Raw genomic sequence first — 15,209 nt, forward strand, 5'->3', positions numbered from 1 at the left:
CGATCTTTGCTGCAGTTTTTATTATATAGCTCTGGCTTTGAGTGGGCAGCCCCTGGCCTGACAGGAGCCCCCCAGGGCTGGTCAGAGCAGGGAATGTAAAGCATCAGCAACCAGCAGTGGTTTTATTAAAAATACGAAAGCTTCCAAACATGCCAGTTACCCCCGCCGCTCCGAAAGCATCACCCACAGGACCCGCAATCCCAACAGCCCCCAACTGATGGCTCGGAAAACCAGACGGACCCCTCTGCCGTCCCCCTCCTCGCCCGCCCTCCTCTCACCCCGGCGATGGAAGGGGCTCGGTTTGAAGCCGAGGGACTGGGCAGCCACCGCAGAGTCCCAGCCCCCCGCCGCCGCCAGCTCAGACACCCCGGACGCTGATGTTTTCGTAGCTGGGGGGAGGCGTTGCCTGCGTCTCCCCGGGGTGCTGGGTCTCCAGCCAGGACGGGCTGGGGCGGAACAAGGCGCTGTCGGAGGAGCTGCGCCGGCGGCTGCCCTGCCAGCTCTCCTCCTCCTCCAGGTAGCGGTACAGGGGTGGTGTGAGCTCCTCCTTCCTCCCCAGGGGCTGGACGTAGGCTGGGGTAGCGTGGGCAGGTCTGCAGGTCAGGGCTTCTTCATAGGTGGGGATGGTGCTGGCATCCCAGGTGCTGCGAGGGAAGAAGAAGAAACCCAGCAGTGTGCCTCGTCAACCAGAGCATCCCAGCACCCATCAACCGGAGCATCCCAGCACCCATCAAAGGGAGCATCCCAGCACCCATCAACAGGAGCATCCCGACATCCCATCAACCAGAGCATCCCAGCACCCTGTCAACCAGATCATCCCAGCATCCATCAAATGGAGCATCCTGGCACCCCATCAACCAGAGCATCCCAGCACCCATCAACCAGAGCATCCCACAACCCATCAACCAGAGCATCCCTCTGCCCCATCAACCAGAGTAACCCAGTGCCCTGGCAACTGGAGCATCCTGGCACCCATCAACCAGAGCACCCCATCAACCAGAACATCCCTGAGCATGGTGGACATGCTTGTACTAGGGATGGCACATGGTCAGGTTTTGCATGCCCAAGGTCAAGGGAAGACCATGTTGGCCACTTCCCGGCACCAGGAGGGCGGGGAGCCATGCAGGAGGAAAAGCACCATCCATCAGACCTCGTGACAAGGCCAAGCCGCCCAGTTCCCACTGAATTTACTCCCTCACCCAAGAAGAGGAAGGGCAGCCTGGCATGGCAGCCTCGAAGATCTGCCACCTCTGGCATTAAGGGCTACAATGCAGGTGTGAATGGCCACAAAGCAGCAGAGGTGCTGGCTCTCGAGGCATCTGCCCCTTCATCCTGCACCGCGCTGCGTCCCACAGGCAGGAGAACATCCTCATCGTCTGCCCAACCCCAAAGTCACCCCTCCGAGGCAGCCGAGTGAGCAGCACAAGCAGCCGGGCGAGAGCCGGGCATCCCAGTTCAATGCGGTCACACCCCCACCTCATGCCCATCGGAGCCCTCCACGTGCCGGCCAAGCCTGGTGCCACTTCCAGCAGCGCTTTGCTGAGCAAACACAGCTTGTGTACAGGGAAAACCTCCGGCCAACCTTTGCCCAGTGCACGGCCCTGGGTGCAGCCCCAAAGGCTTTGAAAGGAACCCACTGTCCGCTCGCTTTTGCAGATGAAAACCCATCTTGGGGAGGCTCGGGGGGTCGGAGGGGCACAGGTGGTCCAGAGGGAAAGCTACAATGCTCTGCAGGGATGCCTCCATCCCGAAATCAGAACCCCCCTGTCCAAGACCTACCACCCCAGGCATCTGCACCGTGGCTTTTGCCGGACAGCCTCAGCTTGGCAAGGGGAATGCGGAGAGGGAGGGTTCTCCCAGCGCAGGGTGTCACCCTGCCAACCCTCTGCGAAGCGGCATTTTCTGCTTTGGAGGGCTTTGCTGCACGAACGCCAGCGCAGCTGGGGCCGCAGGAGCTGCCGCAGCACCAGCAATGCCCGGGCGATGCTTTCCCACCCAGCATGGGAACCGGGAGCTCGGGGAAGGGGACATTCCCCGCAGGGGACACAGCAAAGCCCTCCATGGGAGGAGGAACATCCCCCCCAGACTTCCCAGAGCAACTCACAGTCTTGCCCCCAGATATTCAGATGGGCACCGAAATCCCTGGAGAACCAGGAACGTGCCTCCCGCCTCGACTGAATTTTTATGGGTTCATGTTCTTAAGAGTTTCTTTTAGTGCTGCTTTTCCCCAGAGCCCGATTTATGCCGGAGCCAAGGTCTTCGCTGTGACCCCATAAAACAGCACTGGGAAGGGCCGGCTGGCTCGGCTTCCACAGCAACCTCTGGAAAAAAAAGACCCTTTTGATCAAAAAACTTTTAAATCAAGAAGTGGAAATAAATCTCAGGCTCACACAGGAAGAGTCTGGGGACCCGACAAGCAGCAGTGGTGTTTGGGGTGGGGGGCGAGGGGTCTTCCCACACCCCGAAGTGGGCTTCGTAGCGGGTCCCTTCTCCTCCACTCCCATCTCAATGCCAATCCAAGGATTATTTTCCTCCTTTTTTCCTTCTAACCCCCTTTTAACACAGATTTTCCTTCCGTTAAAGATGGCACAAACCCCCTCATCCTTACAGACAGCGCTGCAGACCTGTGTCATCAGGGCAGGTTCCAACCACTGGAGGTCTGGATGGTCCCCCCCGTCCCCAAATCCAGACCTTCTGCCAGAAAACCAATGTGGTCTTCTGCTCAGTGGCTCTGCTAAGGAGATGTCTGCCTCGGCCGGTGATGGCCCCGCAGGGCAAGGAGAACCGGCTGCTGCCGAGCCAGCTGCGGGAGCAGTCGGCGTGGGCAGGGAGGGGGCCTGCAGGAAGGGCAGGTTGGGGGGGGCTTGGGTGAAGGTTGACACTAATGAGCAAGAGCATCTGCTCGGGGAGCAGGAGGAGGGCGCAGCACGGGGGCTGAGCAGCGGCCAGCAGCGTTACTGCTCATCTGAGCTCGCCAGAGAGCAAGGCTGAGAGCAGGCGCGGGTAGATGGCCGTGCCGGGACGGTCAAACCCATCCTCGACTTCTTCCCATGAGGACGTGGCACCCACCTGCAGTTCCACTTCTCCAGAGGCTCCGCGGTGAAGTACTGCAGGTCCCTGGGGAAATGGTACTGGTAGCGGCGGGAGACCACCCTGGCATTGGCTTTCACCGACCAGAGGAGGCCGAAGAGGAGGAGGATGCCGCCGATGCCGCAGCAGAAGAAGCTGACGGAGCGGAGCAGGGCGCTGGAGGAGGAGCTGGGAACAGCCTCGGCTTCCCGGGGAGGCAGGAGGCGAGCACCGCTGCTGGCCGGGGAGCCCACCTCCCCGTCGCTCCACCAGGCGAAGCACAGCGTCCCCGTCACCAGCAGCACAGCCCCAGTGATGGTCATGCCATAACGGAAAGAGGCAGCTGCCATCCTTTGGAAGGAGGTTTTAGGAGGGGAGAAGAGCGAGACAAGGCATGAGAGGGCCCACGTCCTGCAAGACAAGAAAGAGACCGAGTTCGAGCGGGACAAGGTCATGGAAGACCTGCCAGAGGAGAAAACTACTGAGCTAGGACCTCTCTGTGGGGGTTGCACACTCTTCATCTACTTATTGTTGACCATCAGAAGGGGCATTTCCACCACCTCGGATGGGAAGCCCTTGGGCAGAGCGAAGTCAGCCGCCAGTTTGGACCCATAAATTTCCCAACAGCCTCGTAAAAACATCCTCGTTTTCAAGAACCAGGGTGGCGCTCCCATGGAGGCAGGATGGAAAGCCCAGCCAGGGGAGCTACGGAGGCGGCTCCGGGGACTTGCATAGCTCTTGCCTTTGGGTTTTATTCCAGACTTCCTCCCCAGCTCGGAGGAACGCCAGCTGGGTTTCTGATCAAAGCATGGCTTATGGAAGAGGTTAGGGAGAGGGACATAAATTTAAGATGTCATCGCTTCCGAATTATCAGTGCACGTGTTTTCCTCTTTGAATCTGGACGTAAATCAGCCTGCGGTGACAGTAGGTGTCTGGCATCGCTGCTCGAAAGCCCGCAGCCCAGGGGATTCAGGGCTGCGCTGCCTCTTGCTTTCTCAGGGAAAAGAGCCAAGTACCATCTCCGAAAGTCACAGAGCTGCTATTTCAGGGGGAAAAAAACAACCCAGATGCTGGCAACACAGGGGACCTCACCTAGGGGTGGCTCCTGAGGCGCCGAGCGAGCGGGGACCACAGTGAGCTCTCCCATCACTGATGGAGCCCTCAATAGCCACACTCCCCACCGCAACCAAGCTCAGGACAAGGACAGGAGAAGGAATCCATCCGTATTAAGTCAGGAATGTGCTGGATGCAAGCTAAACCCTTGGAGGGGGTATGAGCTACCGCTGAAGTAAGTATTTCTGCTGTGTCGGGGGCCTAAGGCAACAGGCTGCCGAGATCTATGAGGCTCTTATTGATCCGGCTCTGATGTCCCATTTCAAGACACTCCAGAAGTAGAGAGGGGCTTCAGTTGATTCTGGAGGTGGTGTAAATACCCTGACGCTGGAAGAGTCTGCTCAATCTTCAGCCAAATGAGCTTTTGCACCTCAAACCTTGCTCCCCCGGGTCAGCTCCAGCACACACCTTCTCAGCTCCCCAGCATGATCAATCCCACAGGTGTTATCACCTTCACTGTCCCTGTCAGGATGGGGTTGGATTGACAACCAAAGAGATGAGGCAGCACCACACTTTCCTGCTGGGTGGCACTTCTCAGCTCAATGTCACACACCAAGAGCAACTGTCCTTCCCCAAAGCAGGAAAATTTGGGAAGGGGGAGCTGGTTTCTGACCTCCATGGGGCTCTCGTTCCACCTTGTTTTCTCCAGCAAACAACAAGCATCTGCTGCCTGGGCCTGGGGATCCCCAGCCCTCAACGAACCAAACAGCAATGAGGGAGGCAGAGAGGTCCCACCACTACCCCCCTGGCCTTGCTCAATGCCCAGCAAGAAGATGCAGGCTCAGCTCCCGCTTCTTGATGGCCAAAAAGATTTTGACCATGTGGGAATTAAGCACCAGCACCCTTTTACAGATTCAGTCCCGGGTGACTCTTCTGTGAGGGCTTCTCGTGGTGGCAGTGCCAATGGAGAACCTGCACACCAGGAGACAACCAGGGTGGAAATGGGATTCAAGCGCAGAGGTGGATGGAAAGCTGGATGATCCGCTCTCAGCCCCTACCTCTGCCTTCATCGCTTTGCCTGTATGTCAGTAAAATGAAGAAAATCTGGTGGCTTTGGTCTCCATTCCTCCAGGCAGGGCTCACCTCCTACAGGGGGGACTTAAGTTGTACCCTGAGATCTGGAAGCTCCGAGACGGAGCTAAGGAGAAAGCCAAAGTCCAGCACAGACTCAGTGCAATCAAGGGCGGATGGAATTACATTATTTCAAGCCGTTATTTATCAGATGGGCCGACTAAATGGAAAGCCAAATTACTTTGTAGTGAAAGAAACACCATCTGATCTAATCTACGTTTAATGAAGGAATCCGACGAGAAGTGGGATTTAGGAAACCTGCAGGAAGGCGGCAGGACTGGGAGCCCCGACAACAGGCGGCAGGACTGGGAGCCCCGACAACAGGCTCCGGCTCTCGTCCCGCCGTCACGAGCCCCAGATTGCCACCTGGGCTGGTGGTGGCCAGTGGTCCCCCACACCAGAAGCCACAGCCACCCGCCAGGAAGGAGGTGGTGCTCCTGGGCTGAGAGGAGGCAGAGCTTCTCCCCATAGTGAGGGGACTTGTTTAGGTGCTCCCTCCTGAATGGCAGGGGCTTGGCTGAGCTGGGTCGGAGAAGGGACCGCTAGAGATTCGTTAGAGATGCTATTAGATGCTCTTAGGGATCAGCGTCCTCCAACTCCCCACCGAACGCGAGCAGGACACAGCAGACCAGCTGGGCTCAGGCTGCCTTGCAGTCATAGATGCTCAGAAGAGCACAAGAACCCTACTGACCCGTGAATCCAGCTCCATTTGAGAGCATCGCATTTTCCTGGAAAATTTTCAGCCAATATTGTTTGGTAAAAAAGACCCCACAACACAAAAAACCCTACGGCAAAGCTCTCCGTCCAACTATGCGGAAACAACAGGTCGCTCCAAACTGAAAGCCTGGATTGAAACAACACCAAGAACTGAAATGTTCAGCTCCTGCAGTCAACGCTCTCCTCATTTTGGGGTCAGCTTGGTGAGGTTTGGGAGATGCTGTGGTTCCCTTGGTGAGGTTTGGGAGATGCTGCAATTCCCCAGCACAGGGAATTTTGCAGCCCCCGGCACTGCGCACATCTGGGAGCCGTGGCAGCGAGGGGGAGGCAGACGTGGAGGGAAGGCGGAGAGCCTCTGGGAGGTGACGGATTGACAGCTCGAGAGAATAAACTCTTCTCTCTTGACAGAACCGGCGCAGCGCGGGGAGCAATGCTCGGAGCTCCTCCAGCCTACCCGGCACGTGCTCCCGCAGCGCCTGTGCGGGGGCGGCTCCTTCGCGCTGGGTGACATTGCCACCGCACCGTCCCCTTGCCAAGCCCTCCCTCGGGCTGGCGCGGCCCTCCTGAGACCCGTGATGTTTTTCTCAGTGCACCAACCGCTGGGAGAAGAGGCCGAAGGAGGAGGAACGGGAGGGGAGGTGGGAAACTGGAGACGGCTCCGCTCCTGGGGCGCTCGGCATCCCACCCATCGGGTCTCCCAGTGAGCATTTCCAGCACAGGTTTCCATGGAGGGGCTGCCCCTCCAAAGACGGCAATTGACGGCTCCCAGACACCCATCTCCACCCTGACATTTTGTTCTGCCCCATTTCCTCCTTTGACCTGCTCTGAAATAGTCTTTCCAGGGAAACTGATTTGCATGTTGCGCGGACAAACAGATACGAATGTTAATAGTTTACATAGTTTCAGTAAGATGCTGAGAATAGCATCCCCCATATAAAGTTATGCAGATGGTGATTCATAGGGTCTACTAAGCATTACTCAGAAAAACACTCTTTTCCAGCGACACAAGAAACGAAAAGAGTTTTGAATCTCTCCCACCGCCATCAAGCAGAAATCCACCTCCATACCCCATCCCTCCACGGCACTTACAGCCCGTCCTTCCACTCCGCGCGGGCTGGAGACCTTTAACCGCGGGCAGACGTGCCAAGAGGAACGCCGGGGGAGCGACACGCCGAAGTGCGAGCGTGTCATTAGGGAGATTCCTTCCTGCCTTTATCTGAATTTGCTATTATTACGATGATTATTATTAGTTAGGCGGTTGGTACCCATCCAACCCATTGTAATAACGATGCTTTTTGAAAGAGCATCCGAGAAGCTCTGGTGCCGTCATCCTCCCGAGCGCAGGCTGAGATGGAGGGGAGCCCTGGCGGAGCAAAGCACCGTGTACCCCCCAGTCCCACTGTCCCCAGCAAGGCCAGCCACCACTTTGGCGGCGATGCCCGAACCCGACGTCCCCTCTAAAGAAGGGGCTGTCACCCGGTGGCACCCCCGGGGGACACATCCCCGCCGCGGCCGGTGCCCCCGCCTCCTCTCCCCTCAAAGCGACAAGCAGGGGGGGTGTCCGTGTCCCCTCTTCACCCACCTCCCCCCCTCCCCGACCCTCCGCCGTACTCACCCGCCGCCGCCAGCCCCGCTCCGGCCGAGCGGCGGCTCCCGCGGAGCCCGGCCCGCGGGGCGGGCGGGACCGGGACGGGCGGGGCGGGGGGCGGGCGGCGGCGGCGGCGGGGCGGGCAGGGCCCCCAGCGCTCCCCTCCCGCACCGACGGGGCGGCGGCGGACCGGCTCCCTCCTTCCGAGCATCGCTCCCGTCCCGTCCCGTCCCGTCCCGTCCCGTCGGGGCCAGCGCTCCCGGCCCGCAGCCCCGGTCCTGGAGGGAGAAGAAAAAAAGATATTAAAAAAAAAGAAAAAAAAAAAGAAAGAAAAAGGCAAAGAAAACTACAGACACACACACAGCCGCCTCCCGCACGCACTGAGCTGTGTTCTGCTTGTGAGGGAGGCGACTTGCTTGGGGGGGAGTCTCAGGGTCCGGGAGCGCTGGGGAGGGAAGGTCGGTGAAGCTGGAGGCGCCCCGGGGGTGTCGGTTCGGGCGGCGGTGGGTGAGCTGGGCTGGGGTGGCAGTGCCGCTGCTCCTGAGGGACCGGGAGCACGGACCCCCGGGGCCACCGGGGTGCAGGAGCCGGGGAACAGACCCACCAGGGACCTGGAGAGAGCTGCGGGCTGCAGAGCCCGTGAGAGGTGCCCTGTGGCTGGGACGCCTCCACCCTGCGGACACCACTGCCCCACGGGTGGGACACCACTGCCCTGCGGACACCACTGCCCCACGGGTGGGACACCACTGTCCTATGGGTGGGATACCTCTGCCTTGTGGACACCACTACTGCACGGGTGGGACACCACAGTCCCACAGATGGGACACAGCACGGGGGGATCTCCACCCCAAGCTTGCTTTGCGACCACTTCAGTTCTCCTCACCTCTCTGTCAAATGCCAATATTGCCCGTTTCCCCCTCTCCCGCTGGATCTTTTTACCCTGCAGCACTCATGAAGACACCCGAATGTTAAACAAGCTGAGGATGCATCCGAGGTCCAGGATGGTCCGTATGGCTGGCACCTGGATTCAGCCACACTTCCACATCACAGCGGTGGAGGTAGATTTTACCAACAGCAGTCGTGCCATGCTGTGCTATTCCAGTGCGCTCCCACACATCCGTCACGTTGCTCTTGAGCTACAGCTGAGCATCCCTGACAGCCAAAGCCATTCCTATGGATACGCCCATGCTGTAGTTGAAGCCTGGGCTGCTGTTCCTGCGCTGCTTGCAGCTCCTCACCTTGCTGGCTCCAAACCAACTCAGGGTTTATCTGCTGCAGGGACTGATGCAAAGCCCCGTTGGGGAATTCACATCTGCTTCATGTACAGAGTCACAGAATAGTTTGGGTCGGAAGGGACCTTTAAAGGCCATCCAGTCCAACACCCTGCAGTCAGCAGGGACATCTCCAACTAGGTCAGGTTGCTCAGGGCCCCGTCCAACCTGACCTGGAACGTTTCCAGGGATGGGGCGTCTACCACCTCTCCGGGCAACCTGTGCCAGGGTTTCACCACCCTCAGCGTAAAAAATTTCTTCCTTATAGCTAGTCGAAATCTTCCCTCTGTTAGTTTTAAGCCATTACCCCTTGTCCTATCACTACAGGCCCTGCTAAAATGCTCGTCCCCAACTTTATGCTAGGTAGCCACTCAGCCTAGCTGAAAACGTGTGGGTGTGCAGCCCCTTTTACCTGTGGGGTTTTACAAATGGTCAACTGAGGCACAAGGAGGGCTGGTTCACACGGGCCTGGCCCGTTGGGTGTCCATCACATGGGAGCACGGGGCAGGGGTCCCCGAGGCCAGCGCCCCAGCGTGGTCTCACTGGAGGAGACGCAGCAAGGTCCTCGAATCCCACGGTGTAACCCTTGACAACAAATCCCAGGTGTCGTCCAAACACTGTGGTCCTTGCTCCTTGGCAGGACAGAGTTTGGCCCTGGGAACCCCAGGAGAGAACATCTGGGTTCCTCTGTCGCGGATACGACGGTGCTGAGCGCTCGTGTTACCAGCGCCTGCCACCCATGAGTGACGTGGGCACTGTGAATCACCAGTTCCCATATTAACGGACCATGAGACATCTTCTGCTCATTACCTGCTCAGATATTATATTTAACTGAAAGTTGATTGTCAAATGGCATCTGAAGCACTTCAAGGCACGCGGCTGTGTGTGCGCTTGCTAGCACCGGGCTGCAGAGAGTGAGGTGGCTTCTGTGCCCTTTGGTCCTTCAGCCCCGTGACCATCTGCCATCTTCTCTCTTCGCCAGAGCGCTGGCCTACAGGCAGCCACAAACCCGTGACAAATATTTCACAACAAGGCAGAGGCTGTAAGTGCCACACGGTGCCAGCACCTCTGGCTGCTTAGCAGCCCCTTGGCCAAATGGCATTTTCCCTCTCTGAGAACTTCCCTGCTGGTGGACAAGGTGCTGCAGCACGTCACGGAGCACGGGGAAAGGGCTTCTCCAGAATAAAGACAGAATAACTGTGCAAAATATGTAAAACATCCCGTGCACGCTGAAACCGCAGCGGAGAAAACAAGAAGATATAAAAGACAGTTACAGCCCCTGCAAGAACAGGAACAAAGGAGGAGTGGAGAAAGAGAGATTGTTCCAGTAATTGCCTCCCCCAGGTAAGGATGCGGTGCCTGATCAACGCTGCTGGCATGGAAAAAATGCTGCTTTTTGATTCACCGTTCACCAGGTTTTGCTGCTGCAGCAAAATCACATGTAAAAGGGTGTATCTCAGTGTATAATCAGGCTAAATCAGTTAGCGTTTTCAACACCTCTCTGTGCGTGTGTGCACAGGGACGCACTTTCTGACCCATCGCGACGCGGAGGTTGACCCCAGAGCACCAAGCCAAGAGTGACTTTGTGTGTCCCGGGGCACCAAGCCCAGAGAAAAGGAGCCCAGGCTCCCTGCCAAGGCCCTCAGAGCTGGGACGGGAGTGTCGACACCCTGGGCCAGGTCGCAGGTCTCCATCGGTGATTTGGCACCTGGGCCACTGTCCCCGCACCCAGCTGCCCCCGGCACACACCCCTCGGCAGGCTGCTGCCACCCATGGCGAGCCACTAAAGAGCCACTGTTGAAGGCTTAGGGGACACATCTCAGCTGGTATAAGGTGCCCACACTGCCCAGATCCATAGGGAAGCCATTCCCAAGGGCTGGCCCATCTCGTGTCTCCCCTCAGCATGGGCCACCGGGCACAGCATCCTGCCCAGCTGATAAGGGCTGAAGCACGCAGCCGTGAGGGTGCGCAGATGGGAAGATGTTCCTGCACCCAGCACGCATAAAGCAAGGGAGAAACCTCATGCTGTTTATCAGTGCCTTAATTTGCATCTTCTTAAAATGCCTAATTAGTTGCGTTAGTTGATATACTGGCTCGGGCACTCCTACCTAATCCCGTAAGTAAACCTAGGCATGGAAAATATTTGTCCTACATCTTCAAATGACGCAGTGTTCGCTAGTGTCCTTAGGCTTATTTTGGGCTGAACCTGCAGCCGGCCATTCGGCGGTTCTGCTGTGAGGGCAGCTGGGGGGTTTGGGATGGCTCATCCTCCCTCTGCGGCAGGAACAGCCCAGCATTTGGGTGTGAAACGTGATCATCCCCATGACCACAAAGTGGCCTTTGTTTGTTGTGGCCAGTTTCACCAAGGAATACTCTTTCTGTGGACAGCTATTTTTTTTGCCCCGAGACTTTATTGACTGCAAAAGCCCATTTTCTACTTAATATATCTCATTATTTAGTTCCAATGTTACTGGATTTGAACTATAACAGAAGAGCAAGAGATGTATAAACTACATTCAGCTCCATCACTTGTTTAATATTGGTTTCTAAAGTGGTTTCTGTACTAGCAGAAGCTCCATGACTTGTCCATCATCTAGCAAGCCTCTGGACCCAAAACCTCTGAGTGTTTTGAACCTCAAAAGTGTGCTAACCTGACCATCACAGTGTCTTAAACCAGTAAAGCTGCACCACGCTGAAGAACGTGGCTGTGGTGGGAAATCCTGGAAAGGGAGAAGTACTGATACCCTCATCCACAGAGAGCTTTATGGACGAGCAACGATCTTAAATTCCTTCTGCTCTTCATTCAGGACTTGCGTTAGCACGTGCCACCTCCTGCCGAGGCTGTTGTGTGGATAAACAGGCATGATAAAGCTGTGGGTTTCCTGCAAGGGAAATTTCTGTGTTGCAAATTCTCCCCGGTTCAAGAAGGACGGGGAACTGCTGGAGAGGGGACAGCAAAGGGCTACCAAGATGATGAGGGGACTGGCACACCGCTCTGATGAAGAAAGGCTGAGGGATTTGGGTCTCTTCAGTCTGGAAAAAAGACAGCTGAGGGGGGATCTTATCAAAACTTATAAATACTTACAGGGTGGGTGTCAGGAGGATGGGGCCAGGCTCTTTCCAGTGGTGCCCGGGGACAGGACAAGGGGTAACGGGCACAAACTTGAGCATAGGAAGTTCCACCTAAACATGAGGAGGAACTTCTTTCCTGTGAGGGTGGCAGAGCCCTGGCACAGGCTGCCCAGAGAGGTGGTGGAGTCTCTGTCTCTGGAGACATTCCAAACCTGCCTGGATGTGTTCTTGATTGAGCAGAACCATAGGGATTTAACCCTTTCCTTTTCCCAGCCCTTTTTAGGCAAATTTGAAATCCTTTGCAGATTTGGGTGGAAAGCTCCTAGGAAGCTCTCACTGTCCCCATTTCACAGAATCACAGAATCACAGAATGGTCAGGGTTGGAAGGGACCTCTGGAGATCATCTAGTCCAACCCCCTGCCAGAGCAGGGTCACCCAGAGCAGGTGGCACAGGAACGCGTCCAGGTGGGTTCTGAATGTCTCCAGAGACGGAGACTCCACCACCTCTCTGGGCAGCCTGTGCCAGGGCTCTGCCACCCTCACAGCAAAGAAGTTCCTCCTCATGCTGAGACGGAATTTCCTGTGTTCCAGTGTGTGCCTGTTGCCCCTTGTCCTGTTGCTGGGCATCACTAGAAAAAAAGAGCCCGGGCCATCCTCTTGACAGCTGCCCTTTAGATATTGATCAGCATTGATGAGATCCCCTCCCAGTCTTCTCCTCCCCAGCGCTTACGTCGATGGGCTGTGCGTGGCGGTTGCTGAGGGATATTATGCTGCAAACTTTTGTGGCAGGCGTGAGAGCCCGAGGAGATACGCAAGGCATGGCTGCAAGGAGAGGGAGAGCTTTTTATTAGCCTAAGGGACATATAGCCAGAAAAAAACAGAGTATTTGGAACAGCACCTGGGGCTATATGTGGTGAGGCGCTTGGGAAAGGTGCTGTGCTTCTTCCTCCAGCTTAGGAGGTAGGTGGTGTTTAGCTTGGTTCCCTTTTCTTCACGCCGTGTGGTCTCCGTTTCAAACAGCAAATGTCACGCTCTCCCTTGCAGCGGCGGAGACGCTGCTCTGGCCGTGCTGCTGTGCCCAAAAGCGTGTCTGCTGGCTTCAAAGCCGGTCTGCGGTGTCGCCTGTGGATGGGTAAAGGCTGTTATTTCCGCCTGCACGCCTTACCTCGCTTCTAACCTGGAATATTGACACCTTCTTACCTGAGTTTCGAGGCAGCTGGAGACAATTCTGAAGTCCTGCAAAAATGACAGGAGGTGAGTTTTGGGAAATAAAGGGCCGCAGCTTCTCTTGAACGGCATTAAAATCGACTGCGGATTCGGATTAAAATCACTGGGCCGACTGCGGACATCAGCACCCATCTCTGGTGATGCCAAGGGCTGTGCTGCGGCTCCCTCAGCGGTGAATTTGGCTCCCACTCTGTAGTTTAAGGCTCCAATCCAAACATGTTCTCCTGATTTACTCCATGGAGGTGTAGGAGCGGGTTGCTCCTATCTCTTCCCTCGACATGTCAGAGAATAACAGACCCTGTACCGGCCTGGGAGAAAGAGAGGGACGTGAAGGTGAGTAACAGATGTCTATGAAGAAGCATGTGAAGAAACAGATGGAAGACGTTCCCTAAATTACTTACCTTCAGACTGAAAAAAGAAAGTCTCTATCTCCCACATCCAGATGACCTTACCATCAGCGTCTCAGACCGTGGCAGGACCCCAGAGAAAGCATCCCTGAGACAGAGACCTGCCATCCCTGATGGAGAACACCGCTTTCCCTGCTCCACCTCCCCGTGAAGTCCTCCAGGACCCAGAGAGTTAATCTTTCTCCCCGCAAAAATGTACCAGGTCCTTTCTTTAGCTAGGAGCTAGTCTGGCTACTCATCTTACTTGAGAGAGAGTAGTTTCACTTCCCCCCGGAGGTGTAAATACTCCTGTGCCAGAAAAGCTGTCAGCTCTTGTTGGCGGGTGACTCCTTGCCTGGCAGAGGGACGGAACTCTCCTCCCTCCGTGCGTCACCGCACCGCTTCCAGCCGGAGGGAGAGCTCATCCCGGCCCCGTAATCCGCCTTAGCCTGGATGCGAACGGACACCTCAATGCAAGAAAAGTTCAGAGCTTAGTACAGGCTCTTGGCTGATATTAGAGATAACGGTAATTAACCGCTCTGCAATGGCAATGGTTTATTGCTGGCTGATCTCCCGATGCTTTTTCTTAAGCATTTTGTGGGAAAAAAGCGGGCCTTGCCGAGGATGGAGAGGGCAAGGAGGGGGAGAGGATGGAGAAGGCAGAAGGAGACAGAAAGCAGTTGCGTGAGTCTCCAGCTCAGCACGCGAGGCTTGAGAAGCATGCGAAGGCTTCAACGTGAGCAGGAGACAGGATCTGTGCGTTTACCCATTCTCAGCTCTATTTTGGGAGCCACAGGATTCCCGTGTGGGGGTAAGGAAAGGCCGCTGCTCCCCATCGGCAGAGTTTTGCAGCCATCGCATTTCTATCCTTGCGAGAGTTACGAAAATATTGAGTTTTGATTGTGTCAGGAGGCACTGGAATTGCTGTCTCATTTCACGAGGTATTCCTCTACTCGAGGCTGCCAAACTGAATTTTACAGGAATCTCTTGTATTAAAAGAGACTGAAAAATCGCACCCTCATCACCTTCCCGTGCAGAAGTCCTTCACCCATCACTTATTTGCAGGGGTGAGGACCAGTCCATTTACTCAGTCCTCCATCTGAAATTGTCCTGTATCTCCACGAGATGCTCCACGCGCCGGAGCCCGTCCTGTCGCTCCCCGCAGAAAGGAGCAGAATCTTCTTCTGAAAGCTTCCAGCTCCCTTCTGCTCAGCTCCATACCCGTGGGAGTCGCTTCCCAAGGTGGATTGCCAAAAAAGCACATCTGCGGTCGAAAGGAGGCGAGCAATTCGGAGAGAAGTAAAAGGGCTTAACAGATACCCGCTTTCCAAATCAGCTTTTGACCTGATTTTGTGCTGAGTTTTCGGGTGAAGAAGGGGCATCGGCAGTCTATCAGCATAGCACCGTATTAAATACGCCTCCGTTTATCTCCGATAAGACTAATGCGGTTCCTTGTTATCGGAACAATGGTATATTTTTGTCACCCTTAATTATTAACTTATCTGGCTGTGATTGCTTCACTTATGAAAAGAATATGCTAGGTAACGATAAAAGCTATACGACTCTTATATAACCAACATTTTTAACTGTTTTTTTTTATTTTTTTCCAGCCGTTCTTTTCCTTTTTCGCTTTGCTTACGGCTTTTCTATTTTTCTTTGGCATAGGTAAGTAAACCCAAAGGGCTGGATCCTACA

At 55.8% G+C, this 15,209-nt stretch overlaps 1 protein-coding gene across 1 annotated transcript; it reads right to left on the bottom strand.

Moving 5' to 3' along the window:
- Window positions 1-108: 108 nt before the first annotated feature.
- TMEM61 (transmembrane protein 61) lies at window positions 109-7,738 on the bottom strand. Its single transcript, XM_063345055.1, has 3 exons — window positions 7,586-7,738; window positions 3,070-3,480; window positions 109-644 (listed from the first exon to the last, which is right to left on the bottom strand). The coding sequence occupies exons 2-3, from the start codon at window positions 3,417-3,419 to the stop codon at window positions 359-361; spliced, it is 636 nt and encodes a 211-aa protein (XP_063201125.1). The 5' UTR covers window positions 3,420-3,480; window positions 7,586-7,738; the 3' UTR covers window positions 109-358.
- Between the last annotated feature and the right edge of the window lie 7,471 nt (window positions 7,739-15,209).

The sequence above is a fragment of the Chroicocephalus ridibundus genome, chromosome 8, assembly GCF_963924245.1.
Source record: "Chroicocephalus ridibundus chromosome 8, bChrRid1.1, whole genome shotgun sequence".
NCBI classification, from domain to species: Eukaryota; Metazoa; Chordata; class Aves; order Charadriiformes; family Laridae; genus Chroicocephalus; species Chroicocephalus ridibundus.

Coding starts and splice junctions, on each gene's coding strand:
- TMEM61 (XM_063345055.1), bottom strand. CDS start 3,419: ATGGCAGCTGCCTCTTTCCGTTATGGCATGACCATCACTGGGGCTGTG. Junction 645..3,069: donor CTGGAGAAGTGGAACTGCAG/GTGGGTGCCACG, acceptor CTTCCCTCGCAG/CACCTGGGATGCCAGCACCA.